This window comes from Stereum hirsutum, assembly GCF_000264905.1.
Source record: "Stereum hirsutum FP-91666 SS1 unplaced genomic scaffold STEHIscaffold_13, whole genome shotgun sequence".
NCBI classification, from domain to species: domain Eukaryota; kingdom Fungi; phylum Basidiomycota; class Agaricomycetes; order Russulales; family Stereaceae; genus Stereum; species Stereum hirsutum.
Genome location: NW_006763143.1, coordinates 1,544,505 through 1,569,370, shown reverse-complemented (window position 1 = coordinate 1,569,370; position 24,866 = coordinate 1,544,505). Strand labels below are relative to the sequence as shown.

General features: G+C 50.8%; 5 protein-coding genes across 5 annotated transcripts; 4 read left to right on the top strand and 1 right to left on the bottom strand.

Moving 5' to 3' along the window:
- Positions 1-2,757: 2,757 nt before the first annotated feature.
- STEHIDRAFT_160210 (uncharacterized protein) lies at positions 2,758-5,575 on the bottom strand (the record flags this gene model as incomplete). The annotated part of the gene is made up of 8 exons (XM_007307645.1): positions 2,758-3,192; positions 3,247-3,719; positions 3,803-3,880; positions 3,935-4,186; positions 4,256-4,378; positions 4,438-4,551; positions 4,596-4,670; positions 5,413-5,575. The coding sequence occupies 8 exons, from the start codon at positions 5,573-5,575 to the stop codon at positions 2,758-2,760; spliced, it is 1,713 nt and encodes a 570-aa protein (XP_007307707.1).
- Positions 5,576-6,974: 1,399 nt separating this feature from the next.
- Positions 6,975-7,984, top strand: STEHIDRAFT_160209 (uncharacterized protein; the record flags this gene model as incomplete). Its single annotated transcript, XM_007307644.1, has 4 exons — positions 6,975-7,176; positions 7,259-7,348; positions 7,488-7,596; positions 7,819-7,984. 4 exons carry the CDS (start codon positions 6,975-6,977, stop codon positions 7,982-7,984), a joined length of 567 nt encoding a protein of 188 aa, XP_007307706.1.
- Positions 7,985-9,938: 1,954 nt separating this feature from the next.
- Positions 9,939-11,999, top strand: STEHIDRAFT_160208 (uncharacterized protein; the record flags this gene model as incomplete). The annotated part of the gene is made up of 1 exon (XM_007307643.1): positions 9,939-11,999. The coding sequence occupies one exon, from the start codon at positions 9,939-9,941 to the stop codon at positions 11,997-11,999; it is 2,061 nt and encodes a 686-aa protein (XP_007307705.1).
- A 2,834-nt stretch (positions 12,000-14,833) lies between these two features.
- STEHIDRAFT_160207 (uncharacterized protein) lies at positions 14,834-20,392 on the top strand (the record flags this gene model as incomplete). The annotated part of the gene is made up of 14 exons (XM_007307642.1): positions 14,834-14,905; positions 15,004-15,198; positions 15,572-15,705; positions 15,785-16,039; positions 16,135-16,204; positions 17,403-17,473; positions 18,247-18,271; positions 18,348-18,794; positions 19,009-19,049; positions 19,117-19,187; positions 19,250-19,411; positions 19,500-19,734; positions 19,905-19,992; positions 20,048-20,392. 14 exons carry the CDS (start codon positions 14,834-14,836, stop codon positions 20,390-20,392), a joined length of 2,211 nt encoding a protein of 736 aa, XP_007307704.1.
- A 782-nt stretch (positions 20,393-21,174) lies between these two features.
- On the top strand, positions 21,175-22,545 carry STEHIDRAFT_133508 (uncharacterized protein; the record flags this gene model as incomplete). Its single annotated transcript, XM_007307641.1, has 3 exons — positions 21,175-21,559; positions 21,594-21,807; positions 22,497-22,545. The coding sequence occupies 3 exons, from the start codon at positions 21,175-21,177 to the stop codon at positions 22,543-22,545; spliced, it is 648 nt and encodes a 215-aa protein (XP_007307703.1).
- Positions 22,546-24,866: the final 2,321 nt, after the last annotated feature.

The window sequence follows — 24,866 nt, the reverse complement described above, 5'->3', positions numbered from 1 at the left end:
CTCGCGGCTCAAGGTACGATTTCTGTGTACCCTTCTTTACTCAGTACCAACACGGTATTCTAGTCGATCGTTCCCCGTCAGCCTCTCGCACCCCTTACACATCTTCCACCCTCACTCTATCATTCTTGCTTCTCACCAAACCCACCTTACTTGCCCGCTTCTGCTCCTCCACAAACGATACTGACAATAACATGACGCCTGGAGGTTGATTACCTAGCCGTCGCGAACAAGCATGTCGTTCTCGGGCGAAACCGTGAGACAAGGCGAAAGGGGAGGACTGTGACTCGAGAAAAATGCTGGTTAGTACTAGTGAGGAGAAGTTGAGACCACCGAAGGTTGGGGAGGTTGTCGATGGTATGTCGTTCTTTATCTTCTCATGACCTCCGAGCTTCTCGTCTTTGTCCCTCAACGTTCTCTGAAACCCTTCTCGATTACCATGCTAGAAGACCACATACCTGTAATGTTCTTCTTTGTAAATGTCGACGACCCGGACGTTGGTACTCCCCGTTCACTGGACCAAGGCCTCCGCACTGCCGAGACAAAACTGCTCTTCGGTCACCTCCCATTGTCTGGGCCGATGTGCAAGCCCTCCAAGTCAACGACGACCTCAGCTCCGACGCCCCGGCCCCTACAACTAGACGATTGCAAAATCGGTGTGGGAGATCGTTCAGCGCGCTTCCAAATACGAGCTGATGCTTGCGAGGGAACCCCCTGCTTCTCCAGCGCTCTGTAAACCCAAGCCTAATGCCGGTCTGGCCGCCCTTCCAGCCGAACTTATCTTCAGTATAGATGAACTCGCATCCATCACCCCGACCTATGAACCCGACACGTCTCTCCTCCTCGCTTGCTCCCTTGTCTATAAGTCATGGTCTTCTCCAGCCCAGACTCTCCTCTTTCGCCACAACGGCCTTTGTTCACGCAGCTTACCCAACACGTTTTGTATTGTTGTTGATCCAGGTACCGAACGTGGTTGTGTCGTCGCGTTGTGTGTCCGGACTCTCAGCGCAACCATCAACCCTCCCAGCCCTTCTGTCTGCTTCCTCGTTCCTTCTCCCTAACCACAACAATGTGCCTCAACCTCAAAGGGATCGACTTTACGCTCCACGGCCTACTCTCCCCACGCCGCCTTCCGAAACACACACGGCTCCACTCTCAGTTTCGCCCGGCAGAAGAACGAATGCCGACGTTCGACGAGGAAACGCTATTCATCCTCTGCTCTGCATCATGCACCGTCACTCCCCGCTTCACGAACTGATCCACCAACTTCTCTCCCTCAGCTCATATCTGCCTGGCCCGGCCTCCAAAACCTCTCGCTTTGTGGCTACCCGCCTCAGTTTGTCGCCGAAGAGCCGTGTGCGCTGAAGCTTTCGAGTCTGACGAAAGAGATTGAAGCTTCGAACCGTGCGCGGTGAGGATATGCTCAAGCGCAGCCAAATCGCTAAACAAGACATGCACCGATCGGAGACTTTCAGCCTTCTCCGTGTCATGAAGCAGCCAGTTGAGGAACTCGCACTCTGAGTCGCCGGGAAATTGAGGGGGTTTCGGAGGCAACGGCCCTGGCGAAGGAATGTCCTTCGTTGGAGAGCTCAAATATCGAGCGGTCTACGGCGTTCATATCTAGAAAGGACGTCGCTTTGAAAGACATTCCTCTCGGTGTGGATGAGACTTCGTCGTTGGGGCCGTTGATGGCCACTCTGGGTGAGGATGGCCCGCGTAATGTGGTGTTGATGCTGTAGAAGGAAGGTGCGAAGCATCCGTCGCTTCCCGAATTGAAGAGGAGGTGTGCGGAGTTCGGAGTGAGCTGTAGGATTGTCAGGAATGCGGCGGAGTTGTTCAGGGCCGTTGTAGTGAGTATCATTTTTCTGCTCTGACTTGTGTGGCGGAATGTGTGTGCCGACTGTTGTGGCCTGGCGTCTTTTAGCTACAGGACGGACGGAGGACCTGTGTTGCGTCCGATTGATTACTGTCATACTTTAGACATGGACAGTCGTTCATGGACCATGTCTGCGCGCGTGCTTCCTGTAAAAATAGAAATGGTTCTCTCCAATTACGGGCTGTTTTGATGGGATGATATATATTTGGGACTTTCTATATATAAATACTGTGGAATGCAATCTGAATATTTTTCGTGAATATTTATTATGATTATGAATTTTATTGAGTTACAGATGTGTCCCCCCTACCTGTTCGTTGGAAGACCCATAGGGGGGGACAGTCCCCCTAAAAGTGTTCGGTTCGGTGCGGTCGGGGGACAGGGGACGAACAGTAGGTCGAAAAACTACAGTATTTATCTTACAGGGCCCACCGTGCCTCGCTGCCCCCCGTCTACCGCACCCTCTCCCGGATGGATGGGTAGGAACCTGCCTGAGGGCCACCTAGCTCTGAATCCGCGGCGCGTCTATGACACGCACTCTCCGCCGCTGATACAAAGGGCCCTCACGTATCAGCTCCTTCGATCCACGCTCAACACTTTCCGCTCAACGCAGTGACTCATCCACTCTATCCGACTCACGACCTGTCCACTTCAGCCAGAAGCACGACATCTGGCCAGTATATATGTCTATCAAATGCGTATCGACAAATCTCACCCAAGAACATAATCGTGTCGTATTGATATGAAAAAAGAGATTTTGTACAAATAATATCTTCACTACAAGGACAGAGGCGAAGCAAAAATCTGCCTGTGAATCGAAGAGAAATATGTAACTATTGATTGGCTACACCCTGTGAGGACGACCAGCGATACTGAAGTGGTCATCAGTCAAGGTCCATCCTATCCAGGTCGTCTCTGAACCGTCTCAGAGCAGCTCTGCAATCTTCCCCCAAATTATCCTCCTCCTTGAGCTGTTTTATGACCCAGTCCGCGGTAGCAGCAAGTTGTTGTGGCTTAGGCTCAAACAAATTGCTGGTAGTCAACCCCGAAGTCGACTCGATGGCGTGTTGGACGTAGGGGAGGCCGTTGTGTGTAAACGTCCACTTCATATCCCAGTCAGGGAGAGGGCGGCTTCGGCTTGAGGAGGTCGTTAAAGCTTGCTTTCTCAGCCACAGGTGTATCAACGCCGCATCCGCACCGCATCCGCACTCGAGGATGTCGATGTCATCTGCGAAGGCGTCAGAGTTACCTTTCTCCTTCTTCCGGCCTTTTCCGCTCTTGATGCACTTGAGGCAACGGGTCTCGAAGGTTTTTGTGCCCTGGAATAAGGGATTTGAGTTTCATCGTAGAGTGTAGAATGATTACCCACGGACCTTTATCTGCAACACCGCCAGAGCGATGTCCCGCCCTTTCTCCAGGGCACACATATTTTGGAGAACATCTGAGCGGGTAGCTTCTGCGTGCCTTGAATCCATAACAGTGACCCGACCCGTCTCGTCGACGAACTCTACTTCCGTTGGGACCTTGAGAACTCTTCCACCATTGGATGGCGGGGGCTGGGCGATGGAGGTGGTCACTTGTCTTCCTGTCCGGAGATGGTCGCGGCGGATACTAGGCTCGAGGTACCCAGCGCCAGGATTGGAGGAAGTCGGTGGTTCGGGATTATCAACGTCGATGTCCATATTCACATGATCATCGTCAGGAGAAGAGGCGGCGTCGAGAATATTCTCGTCGTCCTTCGCATAATCGTAATTGTGATCCAGATCTAGGTAGGAAACCCCACCGCTTCCCTGTGCAGCTTGCGGTGGCCCGGGATCGATGTCCATTTCCACAGTCCCGGGAGTAACTGTTGAGGGTATACAAAATGATCGTCAGTGCAAGCTGAACTAGAGCTATGCGACCCACAGTATACATGGTAATATGACGTACATTTTTCGACTGATCGTCCAGGACGGGTCTCCTCTTGACCTTCTTCAGGCGTGGCGACGAAGTCCCCATTTTCTGCCACTGGCAATATCTTAGTTGAGAACTATTAGGAGCTTTATAAGATACAGTACATACGTTGTTGGTCCGTGGATGTGGACTGAGGGTTTCCCAAGAGCGGGGTAAATATATCAAGGGTGGCAGGAGGTTTAGTAAGGGGCGCGCTCTGAGGTGAGGGTGAGGGTGTAACAGTATTCTTAGGCAAATCTTCGGAAGGAGGCTGATCTGCAAGTTGATGCTGATTGGGTAGTGGAGGAGTATCGGCGTCGAAATCGAAATACCGCCATACGGTCTGGTCAGGATAGGACTCTTCTTGGACCTCAGAGAAGTCTGCGTTTTTTTCCCAGAGGGAGTGTCTTAGTTAGGATCTATCAGAAGCTTCACATGGCGAGAACACACCTTTTACAAGAGATGACCTAGGCCTATCCGACAACTCGATGGGATTGTGATCAATGGTGGACTGAGGTTCAGAGAGGTTCTCCTCATGGACCTCTTCAGGTGCGGCGACGGGGTGCTCATTTTCTATAAGTAGGAATGTTTTAGTTAGGATCTATTACGAAATTGATAGGACGAGAACACACCTTTTACAAGTAAGGCCTGAGACCTATCTGACAGCTCGATGGGAGTGTAATCGGTGGTGGACCGTGGCTCAGAGGGGTTCTCATGGTCGGCGACGGGGTTTTCTTTTTCTTTGTCTGGGTTAGTATTCTCAGAACATTTATAGGACGAGAACACACACCTTTTGGGTCCGCAGCCGATGGCTCAGACTTGTCCGATAGCTGGACAGGAGCGCTACCGGAGGAAGGAGGTTTATCTATTCAATCAGTTTGAGAGGACGGTGCAGAAGTACCGATGTCGTGCGATGAGAACGAGATATAACGATCAAAAATCAGTCAGACATGAGAGATCAAAGTCGAGCACGAATAGAGCGGCTGAATGCTACGGAAGGAGTGGTAATAAGACATGCCTGTTGTTGTGTTCACCGGAGGAGTGTGGAAAGCTTTTTGGAGCTCTTCTAGCGCTCTGATCAAACCTACATCATATACGGGTGCGGTTACTTTAGTCAGGAAATACCAGGAACTTGTTAGGCCGCGCTTATCTGCCAGACTCGATTCGCGTCGAGTCGGGCCAAGGAGAAATGCGAGACGAAACACATCTTGGAGATGATGCCGAGCGGAGTTCAAGGCCTGCTCGTCATCGTCGTCGTCGTCGTCGATGGTCTTACACACCATTCCAAGATGCCGTACAGACGATATGCATGGATGTGTATGAGTGCTTCGGATTACGATTTTATATGAGCCCTATCGCCAGTTAACCCGTCATGGAGAATGCTCTCGCCAAATTGAACCATTCAGAACAGGTGAAAGATTCGGCATTTCTTTGAGCGCCCCCCAAGATAACGGAATAACACTCTTATGGTCGTAATGGACCCTTTATAAAAGTTGAGCGGCATAACATGCCCAGAGGGGCACGGTAGGAAAACATCTCCAAGCTGAGACCTCGGATTCAGAGCAGCCCCGCATCGACGCGCCACGAATCGAAAGTGAAACACACACCTTCTTTTGAGGTATACCCATATTTCCCAACCTCGCGCTCTATCTTTCCCCTTGCGGCTTTTCTGACGTTCGAAAGGGCCTTTGTTATACCATTCAAGGTTTGCAATTTTTCATAGGTACGCAACTTCTGGAGTTGTTCGTAGAGGGGTAGTTCGTGCGCCATTGAGTGGAACAGTGGGGTGTGATAGAGACTGGGTTGAGAAAGAAATCAAAAAAAATGATTTCGTAACTCACGGCTGGATGGCAGCGCCCCCATCTGTCAACTTCATCTGCGCTCGATGTCGCTCCCACACACGATAGAGTGACTTTGGAGCGCACTACTTACCCGCCATTTCGCGTCACCGATACCTCTGGGCTTGCACTAGCTCCCGTTAACCAAACTCGCTAATATTGAAGACAAAGAATATCGAGATACTGTTTGACATCACAGAAATCCCAGAAATCTGAGATTGGCTCGCAATGATGGACTTCGCCGAACGTAAATGATGTCGCCGGGCAGCGATGACCTCCGGTGGCCCTGGGAATTCCCATCCTGTTACGGTAATGGACACTGGAGGTCATCCCACGCCTTGCTGGTCAAATGGAAGGTGATTGTCTCGCCATTATGGCTTTGAATGCTCACTGGAGTTCAGTGTAGCACCAAGACCGTATATCGATACCTGGTCCTTTAGGAACCAGGTTTTGCTTAGAGTCGGAAAAGCCAGATACCTTCTATATAAGGCACTTTCCTACCCGCTATCGCTCGCGTGTTTCCCCTTCTCGTTCCAGACCCGGCCCGGATCCGAGCCCTTCGAAATGGCGCAATTTGGTGAGGGCACACTCCAACCGTATGTATTTATGCCAGACGCTGTGCGATCCCCCTCTGGGGGCAGCTCAATTCTAAAAACCTGCTCAAACTCATCGCGAGCTCCCTCATATACGCTCATATCGAGCTCATATACCAGACGTGCTGCGTTACCGGATTTGGGTCTCCGGGATGCTTCGCGCACAGGGCCCGGCGGCAGCCAAGCCACAGGTTGCGCTGACCATCCTGACTTTTCCCTCCCCTCTCTTCGTCATGTCCCAATCGCATACTCATGGAAAATGTATGCATGAGCGAGCAAAAATCGTCAAAAACGAGCGAGTCTTGGGAGAGCAATGAGAGGAACACTGACCGAGGTCGCAAATAGATCGTGTACGAATACGGTAAGTCTGCCGGCATCTCATAGCCATCTCATATCACTCGCAATATAATATATGAGGGTCGCTCAAGCAGCTCGAGCAAGATTGTAGAATTGAGCTGCCCCCTGCTGTAACTCCCCCCTCCGACGAGACAAGATCGCGTCGTCCCAACCTCCGACCATCTTTCTTCTCGCTCGCTTCTGCTCTTCCCCTTCAAATCAGTCAACAAACAATGCGCACACTAAACGCTCAGAGTCTGTGTGCACGGCGCAGTGTTACGATTGGCGCTCGACGTTTAGTTCGAACGCTTTGAACATCGCCCCTTCCTCCTCCCTATAAACCTCGCTATCTACCCTTTCATACCATCCACGAACGCCCACCCGCAACCACACAAAACCACAATGGAACTCTTCGGTCATTCTACCCCCCAATCCGTCCTCCTCGAGTCCTTCCACCCGCCCCTCGGCCTCAACGTCGCTTGCTGCGTGCCCCACGTCGTGACGCCCGTTAGGGAGGAGAAGATGTGGAGTTTCAGTGGCAATTATTTTAGGACCCAGAATTCGGCGGTGCAGGATGTGGTGAGATGTCATGGGCAAGCGTTTAGTTAGCGGGATATTAAGGGTGCGTTTTCTTTTCCTTTGGTCGTGGTTGGGCTATTTAACGAATGTTGGACGTGACATGCTAGTTTTTGTGGACACACGCCAAACTCCGCTGTTCATCGTCCGTAACAAAGTCTTTCCGTTCCACGAGACACAGCTGATCGAGGCCATGGACGGTACCGATCTCTGAACTCTCGTGCGTTTGCACTTCCTCCTTCCCCTTTATCTCTTCATTCGTCGTCCCCATTCCCATTGTATTTTTTCTGCATTCATTCGCCTCATTGTCTTACTAACTACCATCGAACATATGCTCAGTCGGTTCCTCACACATGACCGCCTCCTTCCACGGCCTCGCCTCCGCAAGCGCCGCATCCTCCTCTCACGACCTCATCGAACTCGAGAGTAAAGGGGACTGGTTCGAACGGTGCGGTCTTTCTCTTTCTGTCTTCTACCAGCATTGCCACCTTGAGCGGTTTTAATTCTGGTGTGACGAGTGGCGCCGCTTTTGGTATCCATCCTGTCCCATCATTCATCCTTCCGTCCTTCTCCCCTCCTACCCCTATCCTTTGTCCCTTTCCGCCTCTCCTCCGTCGCTCATCATCTCAACTGATATCTCCCTTCGGTCGTTAATCGTCGCGTCCTACAGATCCGCAATAATTACCCTCCTCAGCACCGAAAGCGTCATCGGCCAGATATCGAGGAAGATTTTGAATATGGGGTGGCTGCGCGGCAGCAGACTGGGCGTTGTGGAGGTACGGAACTACTTGGAGGAGGAGGGGATCGGGACGTGGTCGCTCGGTCTACTGAGGTAGAACGGAGGCCGATCAAGCGAGTGGAAATGGGAGGAGAATTAGAGTAGCAATGTATGCACCCGATTAATATATGCGGACACCTGTAGGGTCTTGAGAGGTTTCGAGTTCCCTAAGGATAAGGCGAAACGCAGTTGAGAAATAAGACGAAAGGAGAGAGCAGAAGAAGAGAGAAGTGAGGGTATTGAGGCGAGGTGAGTGGAGGCGGAATAAAAAGAGCGAAGGGCGATGGCGACGAGAGGCGGATGATGGAGTTGACGAGTCAGAGAGACAGACGACGACGGGCAGACAGACGGGCAGACAGAAACGTTCGAGTTCATAGGGTGAGGGGGGACCTGCATTCGAGGGGTGGCAGAACACCAGTATACTGTCGTGTGACGGGTTCTGCAATCGGGACGGGTTCTGCAATTTCTGCAATTTCTTTTTTTGTATTTTTGTGACCCTTCCTCTCGGTGTCAAAAAAAATCATGCCATCATTTCTCTGCTGTGTGGTCACCACGTAAAAGTTACAAGGCTGAAAATGATTTGGACGTGGTTTGCACAAGAGTGCGACTGTCTTTTGCAAGCCGGTCGTTCGGCCCGCGAAAGTCGCGTTGAAAACCGTTGCAAACGCAAGTCGACCGATTGCAAGTTTGCAATCAAGTATATCCCGCTTCTGAAAAATGGTCTAAATATTCATGGCATGTCTTTACATGCTATAGAACGTATCCCGAGCCTTCATAATTATTTTCGTAGGGGGAAATGTGTAAAGGGACAGGTTATGCAATCCGATTGCAGAACCCGTCACACGACAGTAAGTGACAAGAATAGCTTGCTTCCCGATCAGCCGCACGTTCTCATGCGCCGTCGGGCAAGCTACAAGTGCACCATAACACTGAAAGAAACGATCAGAGATCCCGAGAGCTAATCAGAATGTCCGGGAAACGAAGGGGGAGGCTAAGTGAGATCCAGTATCGTAAAATCAAAGAAAAGTAATAGTGAGTGTTCCATGTTCGAAGATGAAGAGTCAAACGATGTTATTTACTATCCAAGAGTGTTCCGAGCTCGAAACATGCAGCTACTGACGAACGCGAGCGATGTGGAGGTCCTCTGTGGCCCTCACACAGAGTGGCAGACTTGGGTGCCCAATCCAATCGCCAAGACTCGTCCACATGCTGCGGCGAAAAGTTACGAGCCAGAAGACACTCCTTTCAAGCCAATAAACCGCCGACGCGATAGGGATTGGTACTTATCCCCATACCCCTTCGGCAACCTGACGACGATTCTGCAGGGGGAAGTAGACCACCGAGAACGGAGCAGCACCCCCTACAACTTTTTATACGATGTACAGGGCGGAGCATCCTGACTGCGCCGAGTCCATACACTGGGTGACTCTGCTGAAACTGGACTAGAGGGCGTGTCCTCGATCGAAGACCGTCCTTTCGACTGGAAAGGAACGGGCACCCGCAGATGGCCAGCCGGATTGTGGACGATTAGGGCCGCCGATATCTGAATTCGGAGTCGTCGGTAGTGGTGGGATGAGAAGGGACACGAGCGTCTCGAGGCTGAGATACTTACCCCCTTCCTTCCAAGTTCCTGCCGAAGCCCTGCCGGAAGAGCTTGCCATTTACGGCCTTATTTGGTTCAGCCACGCGAGGTTCTTCTCCTTCCATCCTTCCAGTTTATAATTATAAGGTGATGCCAGACCCTGTATGCAAATCCCTACTCATTTCAGTTTTGTCCTCTCTAACCTCCTTGTCTATCTCACAAGTTGACATCGATGGAGAACACGATCGGCAGTGAAGGTGGTATTATTGTCTATGCTTCAACGGTATGATTCATCCTGGCCTTATTTTCGTTGAGTGCCCTTCGCTGATAACACGTTCTTCGCACGTAGACATCATCGCGTCCCAATACCTCCTCCGACCTATGTTCTGGGTCAGTGATATTTTCTAGACGAAGTAGCACCATTGACACCATGCTCGACTGCCTCAGTGGTATCGAACGTATCCCTACAGAACTCCTACGCAACATCTTCCGCTATTGCGTTGACGACGACGAAGGGTTCCCCCGCGAAAAAATGTTCAAACGCCGACGTGTTCCGGTCACCAACGATGATCAGACCGGGTCCCGCGAGGTCATACTCAGGCGAAAGATTCGACCGTGGTCATTCGCCACTATTGCACTTGTCTGCAAGCGTTGGCGTTTTGTTGCGCTCGACCACCCTCGATTGTGGGCGACGGTGACTCCAAATGCATCCGACCGCATCATGGAAGCCTGCATTGAACACAGTCAAAAGATGTGCCTTGACTGCTCACTTGATCTAGCATGTCGTCCTCGTTCACTAGAGTCCCTCGCGACTCTCGTTTCTGCCATTGGACGAATCCAGCGTCTCCGTTTCTTGACCACCAGGCCCAGAATGCCGTATTTACATAAGGAGGGCCTCTCTACGTCCAGGCTATACACCTTTGTTCAAGACCATCTCTGCTCTCAGGGCGCTCCGGAGCTAAAATCTCTGGAGATTGTTGTCGTTGAACCTGAATGGGACGAATTAGGTTGGGCTAAGGGTGCGGAACAGAAGCCAATGCCCCTTCCCGTGAAATTGTTTGCTGGTCGGGCGCCCAAACTGGAATCAATCTGTGTCGAGCTCCCCTTCTACATCCCCTCATCCTCTCCCTTGTGGAGTAACCCGAGCTCTGTATGTCTTCACTGCTTCTCTTGGGGTCAGCTCGCAAACGTGCTGTGCAAGACTCCCAATCTGAGCACCCTCCGAGTCGACCTCGGTATGGTCCTTGACGACGATTTAGTCCCTGCAGAGGCTGTATCTGCTTCATCACTGCCTCTTTTACCGAATCTCTTCGACATCCATTTTCATCGGGCAACTTTTCGGGAAGTCTGGACTGTTTTGGCCTGCACGCCGAATATTGAGCGACTGACCATACAGTTCGCGGAAGATAACGAGACGGATGGCGAAGACCTGCCTAAGATTTTTCTTCCACAATTAAAGTTTGTATCACTGAAGAACGTGGAGATGCAGGATCTACCTGTATGTCTCCCTCCTGTCCCCTGGCTCCATGCCACTGCGCTGTCTACTCTCGACCTCAACTTCGACCTTCTGGACAGCGTAATCCCGAAGGGATTCCTCGAGTGGCTTCGCGACGCCATCAGGGCCGGATTTTCCAGTGATAGTATGGAGTTCCTGTCATTGGACTTTAGTCGAGACGGTGTCATTGATGTCATCGCCAAACGACCCTCGCGTTATCATTGCAATATACTCCGAGAGGGTGATGTTCAACAGGTCGATTACCATCTTCACTTGGTGATCCAGTTCAACCTTCCTAAGATCGATGCCCCACGGGAGAGTGCCCTCGTAACAATTCTCGAGAGCCTTTTCTTTCCTTCTGAGACAATAGTTCAATCGCTTGAACTCATATCTCGTCCGACAGCCGTGTCACCTTGGTTTCAATCATACACCAGCGCCATCTCTCTCCGTGGCCTTTTGTTGCGATTTCCGAACATCAAAGTGTTGGCGGTCGACATCGGAGATCTATACCCACTCTTTGATGCGTTGCATATTGTGGATTGTGATACCCATTACCCTGTCCCACTACTGCAAAAGATCGTCTTTCGCTCGTATGTAAACAATTCTGCCCGGGTTTCACGTCTCATGAACCGACACAATACTGCTGGTGGTCCCCTCCGCAGACTTATGGACCTTTTAGCTAGTAGGACCATTACAGCACACCCACTTCAATATGTCGCGTTCACTCACCCGGATATATTCGGTATCCTCGAGCTGCCGACTGTAGAGATTGCTAACGTCAGGTTGTCAAGATCAACATACGTACCGGTTGACACCGGAGCCTCTGTAGACATAGACGATGGGGATGACGAACACGCTGAGGACGATGAATACGCTGAGGATGATGGGGACGCTGGGGATGACGGGGAAGCTGAGGATGACGGGGACGATGAGGACAATGGGGACGTTGGGGATGACAGGACGGCTTGGGAGGTGGTCGAACATGATGGCTGGTGAAGAGGAGGCAGGTGGGGAGTGAGGTGGCGCCAATATATGGGAAGGATTGGTTCTGCAAGACCTTAGGCTTCACGGATACACTTTATATGTATCGTCCTTCATGACAGCAGAGTGTTTACGAGAAACTCCCCTCCACCACAAATATTGTTGGAATTACATTTCAGTAAAACAAGATTTCACTTGGTGCATTGCGAGGGTACAGTGAGAAATTTCACACCGTTGCGCAGATGAACAGCGAAAGATTGCCACACCAGTCAAAATGAGTTACCGTTGCCTGGGAATTTCATGTCGGTCTAAGTTTATTCGACGCGATCACCGCTCGGCAAAGCTTACAAATGACGATCGCAGCTCTGTGGTTGGCTGCCATCTTCCAGCTGTTCAAGAAATCCTAGACGCGCCGCTGAGATGGCACAGCTACTAGTTCTTCCCACGGCTAGAGATTCGGTAGGTGGCGGAGGCCACGCAAGACGCTTGCCCGACAACGGAACTTTCGCGAATATTCTTGAGGCCTCAGCCGTGTACATATTAGCATCATGCCAGCTCTTGCTTTGTGCTCTGCTATCAACTCGTCATTTTCCCGGGTGTTCAAATGGTTGTTGTGCAGTGTAACTATCATCTCTTTTTGAGCAGGAGGGATGAAGCGGTAGTTACCAGCTATGACTGAGGATGAGCAGAATGGGAAAACGGGCGAGTGAAGTGCGTTTGAAGGCTACAAAATAAGTGGCAACTCGTATCCAGAACGTTCGCGAACGCAAACGTTGTGGCCTCCGCCACCCACCGGATCTGTAGTCGTGGGAAGAACCGGCAGCTGCGCCATCGCGGAAGGAAGTGGAACTGGGAAATGGAAAAAACGCGCTACGGTAACGATGTGACGTGACGTGACTCTTCGTGACGACGCGCCGTGCGTGCAGATTGGGCTCTCGGAGTGTGGCACCGCTGCGTGGAGGTGCCGTTTGAGTTACATTCATGGCCTCTGAGGGCAGATTATGGAGTGGGGCTCGCAGAGACAGTGCTAAATGCATGGAGAGTGCAAAATATATTTTAAAGTAAAAAATGTATGCATTTTGAGTCATGTACATCTATATACAGTCATGGAATCATTGACCACTTCACGAAGAGCCGCGAAGCGGCCCAGAAAATATTCTGACTTGTACCTCGTAGCGTTTACACATTACGCATGAGCTGGAGGGTGGTTGTAAGAGCTACTGGGGATCTGTTTATGGTGGAATTGAGAGGGAGCAAGTGAAGGGCGCCGGAGAGTGTGGCAAGACAGGGAGTGTGGCGCGACGTGACGGAGGCGCGCTGGATCGTGTTTTTTTGGATAGGAAGGTGTCTGCGCACCTGGGCGCTTCACACCAAGCTGCCAGCCAGAATTCCACCGAAGGTGGGACGACGCCGAAAAAACACGCTCCCGATAATCAAAAACACGATCCAGTGCGGGCGCCTGAGGGGTACGCGAATTATACGCGAGGCGCCGTTCATCAATCTTATCTATTCGGGTGCCGTTGCCGGGTTTACCTCATGGCCATCAAAGCTGTCACGCCGTGGAATTTCGAGGGAATTTCGAGCGGTTCTCATTGCTGCAGGACCCCTCCCCCAAGACATACAAACCAACTACACAGGTGCCACAAAAACACGATTCCGTCACAGACAAGACGCTCCCGGCACTTACCGCGTGACAGGAGCGTGTTTTCCCCGTGAGAAGGAAGGAAGGAAGTATATTCAGGATACAAAATGGGCCCATGAGGACCAATATCCCTATCTGTAGCAGTGTATGTACCAAACTAAACTACAGCAGAACAGACAAGCACCCATTACCGCTGTGATACCCTCGGTATAGCCACAAAGCATACCGGGCCTCTCACGGTCTCTGGATACTGCTGTAAGTACTTACAAGGTCAGTAAACACACCCGGCATATAGTGCATGGGCACCATAATGGTTGACTCTACCAACTCATCCAGCGCTAGATGAATTGGTAGAGCCAACCAGGCCCACCGCCAGTATGACCGTATAAAAACCCAGCGGGAAAACTGGTGCATAGCGAACGGTGGGTGGGACATGAAGTAGGCCTCGAAGTACCTGGTACGACGTCCGTTGGTGGACGTGACTGTTGAATTCATTGATTTACGGTCTCCGTGACCATGATTGTCTTTGGATACAGATTTGGGCGGTCTGCCCTAGCGAGCCACCTCTTCAGGTGGCGCGCCGACGGCCGGGAGCCGCCGGGTACCTTTCCGGGAATTTTCGGACAGCGTCGACGATGCTCGACGATGCCCACGTAGCTGGCATAATAATCGTGAAAATGAGTAATAAATTACTACAAGGCACGTCTGATAATATTGTGCTGTAAAAGGCTGAGAACAAAGGTCTGATATGCCCTGGTCAAGTTCAAGGGTCTATACGCATCGACATACTGATGGATGGCTAACATCATCCATGGATGAGCTTCGGTTGCGTGGGCTCAGCTTCCCCGAGATTCTGCTTTCTCCTCTGCAAATTTTTGGTCCACATTTCTAGCCAGTGACTGTATCCTAGTGTGTCCGTTCAGACGCGACATTGACTATGGACAAGTATAGCCCATATAGAAACAATTACAAGGAGCGCCACCAGTTCGCAGCCTCCGCAAAGGCTACTCGTCTGTGTGCAACATCTCGTCATATTCATGTTCATGTTCATATTCGCATCATAATTCCCTTGCAAGTCCCCTCCAGTGTGTCAGCACATTTGCGACAGTGACCGTGAGCGGGAATGCATTCGACAGTGACCAGTGTGCTCACAGCAGTGACCAGTCGTCGCGTCTACGATTTCTTGAACAGCTGTCATTTCCGAGCGATGCCGAGCACGTTGAATCAATGCCAAATAAACATTTATTTTCCCTACGGGAAGTCATCCAGTACCGAAGTCGTAAGTCTTATCTTTGTTTCATCGTTGAATGTCTGCTGAGATGCTACCAGATGTGATCCTTCTCTCTCGTCCTCATATTACGCCGTCTCCTCCGCCAGGCTCCATCCCCTTCGCCCCACAAACCATACCAGTCCTCCCACCTCACCCTCTATGACCATCTCTCATCCCAAACTCTCGCCACCCTTGAACGCCTCCTCCACTCCTTCGCACACGAACCCTTCCCCGTCGTCCGCCGCGAATTCGTAGACCGTCACCGATCTCGCGAACAATTACATGGCCAGAGAAACGCCGTGGTACGCGCTTCAAGCCCAGGCGCTCCAGATGACGAACTCGGGAGAGACGGGATAGAGGGAGAGTGCGTTTAGCGTTTTTGGTGGCTGTCCAAATCTGGTGTTGGATTGTCAGACGGAGGCGGTGGTGGAGGTGTTTGACAGAGGGCTCCAGGATCCGCAGCGTCGATGTGAGTGTTTCACTTACTCTTTTTCTCTGAAAGGTTCATGGGATGTTATCATTCGGGCGTCCCGTCTGTCGTAGCCCGTCTTGCTCTGATGGCGTTCTTACACCGTCGCCATATCTCGATGTCAACATCTGAATCCATATTTTTCTCACTTCGGTCGTTCGTGACCACTGCGTTCTATTCGTTCTAACTATTATTTTCTGCCATAGGTTCCTCGCGTAGTCCTCGCAGCCTCCGTTCCGCACCTCTCCGCCCTTTTGTCACACGCGATCCTCCACGCCCTCAAATTAATTTATTCAACCCTCAACACTCTTCCTTCTCTCCCTGCCTTCCAACTCCCTCGGTACGTCTCTCGCGCACCCTTCTCACTCTCATCTCACTTACGCATTCTAACATATCGTCCAACGCCACCGCCACAACAGGTTCCCAAACACCATGACCCTACTCGCCACCTCTTCTCCCTCCCTCTTCGCACACCATCTCCCCGCCCTCCTTCACTGGCTTCCAGATCTCATCCTCCCTAGCGCAGACCCAGGCCCCACACTCACCGTCGCCTGTCCCTTCCCTTCCTCCTCTTCCTCTGTTCCCTCCGGCGCATTCACATTCGCACACTCCCCTCCCACTTCTCTGGCGCGGACGACGACCCACAAGACGAACAGGACCTCGAAGCGGAAGAGGTGAGAAAGGCCGCGCTGGAGTTTATGATCAACTTGAGCGAGGCGAAACCGGGGATGTTGAGGAAGACGGAGGGATGGGTTCATCTTTTGGTTAGGGAGTGCTTGGGCGGGATGGAGGGGATTGATATGCGAGAGGCGGAGTTGGGCGGGTGGTTGGAGGCTGATGTGAGTTCTTTCATTTCGTTCATTGTTTGACTTCCTTGTGGATCGGGTGGTTCGACAGTCCCCTGTTTGGTAACGTGGAATTGGATGTGGCACTTGAGGTGTTCTGTATCGCCCATACAACCCCATTTCATTTCCTGGTCTCATTCCTGACCATTTATTAGCAGTTGACCGCCCTCGATTTTTGTTTTGACCTTTCCATGATTTGTATGACATTCGTGTCGGCCTATAACCTACCCACTCCACCCCACTCCACGGACGAAACCTTCACTTATCACCTACCCAATCGTCCAAATCACTAACGAATCCAACGCACTCGCACGTACCGACCCAATCTCGACAATAATGCAGCCCTCCGATGACCCGACAGACGACACCTGCCCCACATCTACGAACAGTCGCTCGACAGGCTCGCGCGCGCCGTTGGCGGGAAAGCACTGCTGCCCACTGCGTTCCAGTTCATACCGGGGATGTTATATGTCCTTCTTTTGTTCGTTGCCCTTGGTCTCTTTTCTTTTCGTTGTTATGATCGTCTCCATTAGCTGATCTATTTCACCTTTTATTTTTCCTCTCCACTTCTTGGGCTGGTGTTCGTGATTGTGATGGTGTGTATCGGCGCGACGGTGCGACGGTGCTGGACGTTAGATTTGAATGGGCCTATAGGCGAGGGACGAGTGAAGGTTGAGATATGTGGGCCTGATGGACATCGCGGTGGTAGGTGAGGGGACGAGTAAGGTGATGCAAAATGAGCTGGGCACAGCAGGCATCAACTGCTTTCAGTCTGGCGGATCGGCATCGGGTCGCTTACTGCTAAGACAACTATAAGACCGACTCACTTTGTGGCGAAGAACGCATGTATATATTATATCCGCCCAGTACCATGATCATTCCCTCCACACCGGTAAAAATCTCATATTTCAATTATCCACCAAGCACACCGTACCCGCTGTGAAGACGTTCTAAGAAATTGCCGCTGCATTCGGACTGGTTGCAATGCAGATGCAATGAGGAATACGTGCGTCGATCCGCGTGCCGAAACACAACTGAAACTCCAAATATAGTAAGCCTTTCCATCTGCCTTCCGCCACCAACTTCAAATTTCGGCCTGTTTCAGAACACTTTCCGCCATGCACTTCAAATTCCAGGCCATATTCCGCCCAATTTGGCGGAATGTGTGCTGAAACTCTGCATTTCTTCCCAGATCGCAGATGCCCCTTCTGCATGCACCAATGTGAAATTCTTCCTTACACCAGAGAGGACGGCATTAACTCTGTATGTCATGTTATGGACCTTTTCTAGTGCTTCCCTTTGTCTCACAAACTAGAAATACCTGCCACACAATCGGCTTACTCAGAGTTTTGAAATATCCGCAGCATTCAGCATCACCGAATTGATTGAATAATTTGCGCTGTGAGTAACCCATTAGTAGCTCGTCGGCCCGCCAATAATGGGTTAATGCCTGGTGTGGGGGAAGGTGGTCGATTACGTTCTTTCCTTCGTACCTCATTCTTTTCTTTTCTTCTTTTTACCGTCCGACATCGTGTTTTTGTCTCCTTTTGTGGATCGTTGGTTTGGTAGTTAGGTTATGCAGGAAGGGTGTGTGGAGACATGAGTTGGGATGCAGAGTGAATGAGTTGGAAGAGTCGTGATCGGGTTCCTCGATATTTTGTTCTAGGGCCCATCCTTCACTCGAAGGAAGTGGCAGCGGCTTGGAGAGAGGAAGTTGCAGTGACGGATATTTACGTGCTAGTGTTTACTCCTGGACGACCGTAGAATGGGAGAGCGTGTGCCGGGTGGAGTCTGACTCGGGCGGTGGAGCTACGCGTGAGACGTCACTCGGACGAAGTGCTCACCGTGTTTTGTTTTGCTTTCTGTTTGATACTCCCGTTGTTGAGCGATCTATATCCGAAGGTGCGATATGCGGCTTGCCAATGTGTGTACGTCTCCCTTCCTGCACACTTCGTACTTCCATCTTCTCGCCAGCATCCTTCCGCATCTCTTTCTGTTTGTGCACTTAAACTCATTATACACCCTCGTCTATCTAGCGGTCAGCTTTGTACAGATCTCGAGGTACGTCTGACTCTCAACGAGTACTGTGGCGAATTATAGATGCAGATCGATGACGTGTTCCGTTTCCACTGGTTAGCAAGTGATCCAGGCGGAGTACCACCAACAACTATTCTCGGTGCTCATTCCTACGCTCGAGGCTCCCGAATCGATGTACTTTTCTCCGCCTTTATTCTTCTCATTCTGCCCAATTTCGCCCGTTATTTCTCCCCACTTGTTTCGCCCTCCGCATCATCCTGACAATACACTGTTCTCGTACCTCGCTGACTACAAAGTACCCGCTCACGCCGCAGCCGCCCTCATCAACTTCTGCGATGGCGTCGAGCGCGACACACTCATCCCCTACCTTGGTCCTATCGTCGGGCAGCTGTTCAAACATCTTAATCCTGCCAGCCTCTCTTCCACGAACACAGATGCAAATGGGGCTGGGAACGAGAATGGGATGGGCGTTAGGAGGTATGTGCAGGAGCAGGTGATTACGACGTTGGCGATGGTTGCAGGTGCGAGTGAGGATACGTTCGCGCAGGTGGGCTTTTCTCCATTTCCCCTTGTGGTGGGAGTTAGACTGATGTCACTGACGTTGGTTTGGATTCTTCTTGCTCGGGTGACGTTGTGCCTGGGTGGCTTGCACTGGCGTGGATGATGTGGCGCTCTGGTGGATCGTGGTCAAAATAGCATTACTCGAGCATCATGTCATTGTTCCTGAATGTCCTCAAGAACGCGAACTGACCGGATTATAGGACGTTGAGACTCAAGGCGATGGAGTGTGCCGGGTTGATCGGTGTGTCGAGTCTCCTTCTTCCCTTGTTGAATCCGTCCGAGGCTCGATGTGCTGACTATACTTATAGCGATCGCGGTGGGACGAGACGTGACAGGCCAGGCTCCCAAGTCTTCGTAGAGCAGTTGATCAGAATACAAAGTACGTCTCTCTTTTCTCCGTCTTTGTCCCTCGATTTGGCTGACGCATGTCTGCGTTTGAAGACAGCCCAGTTGATCCCGGCGATGTCATGCTCCCTCACTACCTCATCGCGACGTGGGCGAAGATCTGTCAGACTATGGGGCCCGAATTTGAACCTTTCCTACCTGCGGTTATGCCGCAGTTGTTGAGGGCTGCGAGTGTGAAGGCGGATGTTTCGATTTACGGTAAGTTCCCTTTCATCCCCTTCTCTCTCGTCCGTTGCACATTTTTTCCATCCAACGCTCATAACTTTTGGTTCATGAATGCCCGTAGAAGACGAAGACGTCCCAGAAGATAAAGAAGGACACCAGACGATCACCATGGACGGAAAGCAGGTCGTCGTTCGCACTTCCTCCATCGACGAGAAATGCCAGGTGTTCGAGACGTTGGTGATCTACGTTTCTACGCTCGGGACACAGTTCGCTCCCTATTTAAGTCAGATGCTCGAGCTTGTGTTGCCGATCTTGAGGTTCTATCTGCATCATGGTGTCAGGGAGGCTTGTGCGATGTGAGTGCCGACGTTTTTCTTTCGACATATTCTATCGTCAACCAATGTTGAGAGTCTATTCGTCCTTGATACTAACTCAAAGTGTGTTGTAGGATCGTACCCATGCTTATCTCAGCGGACAAGACTCGAACACCCTAACGAACCAAATGATCTCTGCAACCTATTCCTAGCTTATTGCATGCATCGCCATCGAATCTGACGCCTCCTTCCTCTCCTCCCTCTACGATTTTCTCTCTGATACCCTCTGCATCCTTGGCGGTCCCCCTCCCTTCCCCCTCACCCCCCCCCACCCCCCCCCCTCAACGCCACACAGTGTCAGCTTGCGAGTATTGCGGAGGGTAAAAAACGACGTGCGACGAAACTCAATGGGTACGGGAACGGAGAAAGTGGTGACGAGTGTGATATGCATGGAGGAGAGAGGGAGGAGTTGGCATTGGCGGAGGAGATGGAGGATTTCGCGTTGGAGAATGTTGGAAGGTTGATGGAGATGTTCGAGGGTTTCGGAGAAGACATTGGACAGGGTGTGCAAGGGATTATGGTCGTGGTGGGCAGCGTGAGAAATCTTAGGCTGGGGCCGTGGGATAATGAGGGGGAGTGTGGATGGGGAGATATGAGCATAAGTGGCGACTGCGAACAAGAGTGGGGTATTCTGTGTTGAGTGGCGGAGAAGAGAAAGGGGGGACGAGAATGTTGAGAAGGCTGGACGTTGCTGAGGTATCGATCTGCGACGATATGTTTGTATCCTGTTGTTCCATTTATTTGTAGGTCCGAATCAGCTCCTTCTGCTGCGGTGCTCGCTTGATGTCCTTGTTTTCCCTTGTTGACGCTGTCCGATTGGCGGTGCGGGTTTGCTACGAGTATACAGATGGTTACAGAAGAAGAATATAACGACTTATTCTGTCTTTCGCCGTCATTGCCGTCGATAGCTGCTCCCAGCTCGTTATATAGCAGACATCGCGCTCGTGAAATCGAAAACCAGCAATTCACTACGAACTCTCGGTTTTGCCCAGGTATGTCAGGTAGCATTTTCTGATTGTCCTCAAATGCTGACACTGTGTTGCGGTTCGCCAGGGAAGCCTATCCATCGTGTATCAATGTCCATACGATCTGTCGGTTGCTTTGTTCTCCTCTCATAGCTATAACATCTTGAACAGCGAAAGTAGAAATACATGATTGCAACTACATCACATCACAAGGATGATGAGTATATACTGTGACAAGCTGGATATGACGCCCGGGAATGGACAATTATACAACGACAGATGAGTGAGAGGCAAGGCTGAGAAACAGAGGGCGGCAAAAATGATGTGAATGGAGCTCATACTTCCTGACGTCTTCGGACACGCATAAGGGAACTGGGTTCGTTGCGGGTGGTGTGCCACACCTACTTCACCACCAAACCGCGCGCATATTTCCTGACAAAATCCGCCGCTACACGTCATGCCATCCTACACCGTACCACCACACAAACGACAACGTCGAACCGCTACTTCTGTCTTTGCTGGCAAATTCGATTTACGGTTTCACCGCGTCTCAATTGATCGCGCAGTCGAGAAGGCAGAGGGAAGGAAGGTGGAGAGGTGGAGAGAGAAGGAAAGTGAATGCGAGAGGGAAAGGGAGAGGAACCATGAGAGGAAGCAAGCGCAGGCCGTCCCGCAGTCGGAGTTGAAGCCCACATCTCTCGCAGCTAAACCCTCCCTCTTTTGGAGTGCACGCCCTGCCATCCGGATGTACACCCCCCAACGCTCTGTCTCTATTTCTTCTCAACCGATGCAACTGTCCTCCCCACATACCTCCCCTGGTCCGTCTATCTCTTCTCACACTTGTTGCAATATATGCAAATTACCTTACCTTACCAGATCACGAACGGGAGGACGACCGGCTGTCTTGTAGAACTCAAAAATCTACTGCACCACCTCCTTCTAAGCGAGCGAAGAGCCGCATCGCTGCCAAGAGGGGCTGGAAGGGATATGCTGAAGGCTTTCTTTCACCTTCGGAAAAGAATATTGATGCTGTTTATGTCCTGCCAGAGCGGAGGACGAGAAGTGGAAAGAGCTTCAGTGCAGCTACTGGGTAATGAGGTTATATGTCAGACCGTGACGTCATTGTTATCCTCTTCTCTATAACCCTTGTTTGCTCTTGCTAGCCCATCTTGTTTTGAGTACTCTACAGCTGTTTCAATGTACGCATGACGGATCGAACCTGGGTTAGGTTATGCCACCCTCCTGTGCGAGGGGTCACTGTGACCACCGTGTGACAGGGTTGAACGCGTTGACGCGCCACACCTTTACGATGTTCTTCATGTCTCGCAACAGGTGGGTGGCATAACCTAACCTAGGTCCGATCTTATGCGGACAAAGAAATTACGACTTGCGCGAGGTATATTGAGCGCAGTTTTAGCTCAATCCGGTCGAAGAACTGATGAATCGGGAGAAATTGATGACCTCTTTGATCCTCAGAAGGCGATTTCAGCCCAATCTTGCCGATTCGGGTTTTGACCCCTCCGACGCGACCCAAAATTGTACGCATGACGGATCGAACCTAGATTAGGTTATGCCACCCTCCTCTCGCAACCATCTGTGCTGGGCATTCAACGCGTTCAAGCGTTCAGCATGCCATTTCCCAGTCTCAACGGAGAGGAAGCCTTCACAAACAATATTCTTCAAGGCACAAAGGAGCAAGATTATGCAATCGAGAGCCAATGCATGAGCGGACAATACGGGTTGGTGAGTGTCGTCCTTGTACTCAATGTCCACGGGAAGACGTCCGGCTGTATTGAACAGTACAGCAGCTCGTCAGGATCGCTCTTGACTGTGAGAGTGCACTCCAAGTTGGACCTGTTGAATCGACTGTCTGTCTTCCAAATAGCAGCACTTCAGTTTGACTTCACTCTAGGTCAGGACTTCAATCACCCCATATATCTTTATTTGTCAAGTTCACCGTCCTCCCAACAGCAACGAAGATGAAAGCTGACTGCTACCAACAGTCTCACTCATCCTCCCTGCACGCCACTGCTCCACATCGAAGTGTTTCGGGTGAATCCAATACATTATACTTTCCCTCAGTCTTGCGGGAGTTCTCACCAATCCTCCTCCAGATAAACAGCTGATCTGCAAGGGAGTCGGATAGTTATGATATAAAGGCTGAGAGACATCGCCGAGGTTCGTCAGACCGTACTTAGTTGCCACATCCCTCACACTCTTTCACCACCATCGCTACTTCTTTTTTCATTCATGGCTCAGGATCCTCCAAACTCATCTCGTGTCAACACCCGCCAAACTCGCCTCGCTGATCCTTTCATCCACTATGTTCCTCCCACAGTCCAACCCATTCCTCCCACAGTCCAACCCAACGTCGACGCCAGGACGCGACTTGCAAATTGGGGCACCTTTTGCATCCGTTGTGTCCTCGTCGTCTGACATCGGCTGAGGGTGCATTGCAGCATCATACCATGGGTCCCTAAGCTCGCCCGTCGGGTCAAGACCATCGCGTTTACGCTGACGAACTTGGCACTTCCAGAGAAACGAGGCCGCATGAGCATTGAACAAGAGTCGGACGACGATGCCAGGTAAGACATCTATTCGACATACCCCAATAGCGTGATTTCTGAAATCTATGGTGGCTCCTACTGGACTCAAGTACCTTGTCTTTGTCTTTTTGGAGCTCGTTGGCGACGATTTGTGTATGTTCATCGCCAACGGAGAACTATCTTATTTAACAGATAAGATTCTACATGAATCGCGTCGATTAGACGAGATTCGACGCGATTCGACGAGATTCGACGAGATTGGAAACGATTAGATTCTATTCGCGGTGATTCCCGTCCTTTGGCTCACATAGGTGCAGACTCGCAAACATTCTCTGCCCTTGATTCGTGTCCAATGATCGCGAATAGAAGGGAATAAAATAGATTGGACACTATTCTACACCTTTGGCATTCATTCTGCACATTCAATGCCCGTTTCATTTTTTGTACTTCATTGGAAACCAAGGTAACAGATTGTATTCCAAAAAAATCGAATTTCTCGAAGACAATGTGCGCGAAAGGTGTCCAATGGTATCCAATATTGTTGTCCAATGTTGTCCATAAAACATAAAACATGTTTTAGCTTTCAGATAATGGCCTCCATTGTCGCCGATTCGAGTTCAATCGCGTCGAATCATTTCGATTCGTTTCGAATCTCGTCGAATGTTATCTAATCGCGTCGAATCATATCTAATCTCGTCTAATCTTGTCTAATCACAACTATTCACGTACAATCTACTACACTGGCTCCCAAAGAAGTACAATCTAGCTTCAAAAAAAAGACTCCTGGTTTAAAGTCCAGTAAAAACCTTCATACGTTCTATCGAGCTTCTGTTTTTTGGAGTTCAGTCCATTATCTTTTTATTAGATGAAGTTTAATAAAGGGACCCTCATAAAAGGGTCCAACGAAGCAGGATGGACACCGATGGGGTAGAATGTAGTCCACTCTATTCCATTATACTGTATTCAAGTCCAATAAACCACAAAACGAGAGGTATATTGGATGCGAAAGGACTTGATTAGACGCGAAAGGACTCGATTCGACGCGATTCGACGCGATCGGAGTCCAGTCGAGTTCTGCCGAGTCCAATCGACGAGATTGAGATGGAATCTAATCTATTGGATGAGATTATCGTACGTTGGCGGAGAATGCACTCCAATGCAGACTTACCAGGCCTCGAAAAACAGGAATGACACGCTTGTGTCCAGTGTAAGCCACCATAGTTTTCACCACCGTTCTTATGCGCCCAGCTCGCTAGGTCCGCAATGATTGCCGCATTATGCGGGTGAGTAGGCCGCTCGTTCCAGTGAAGACGAACCTGCCAGTGGTGCACATCAGGGACGTGAAGGACATAAGGTAAGTCGTCTCGGTTGTAGGTGCTCCAGTCTTCAATGACGGGAAAATCTTCCGGCTGTGATAGACGAGTGACGCCGTGAAAGCGCATGAATGTGTCAATTGCTAAGTTCTGACCGTTGAATAATTCAATAGGTCAGTGTTGATGCCACATAGGAAAGGTATGTGATCATTGCGCACAATGATCGTGGTCGAATCCGCTAACTCCTGACTTCTCATCTTCGACTTTTCCTCCGCCTCCACCTTCGGCTT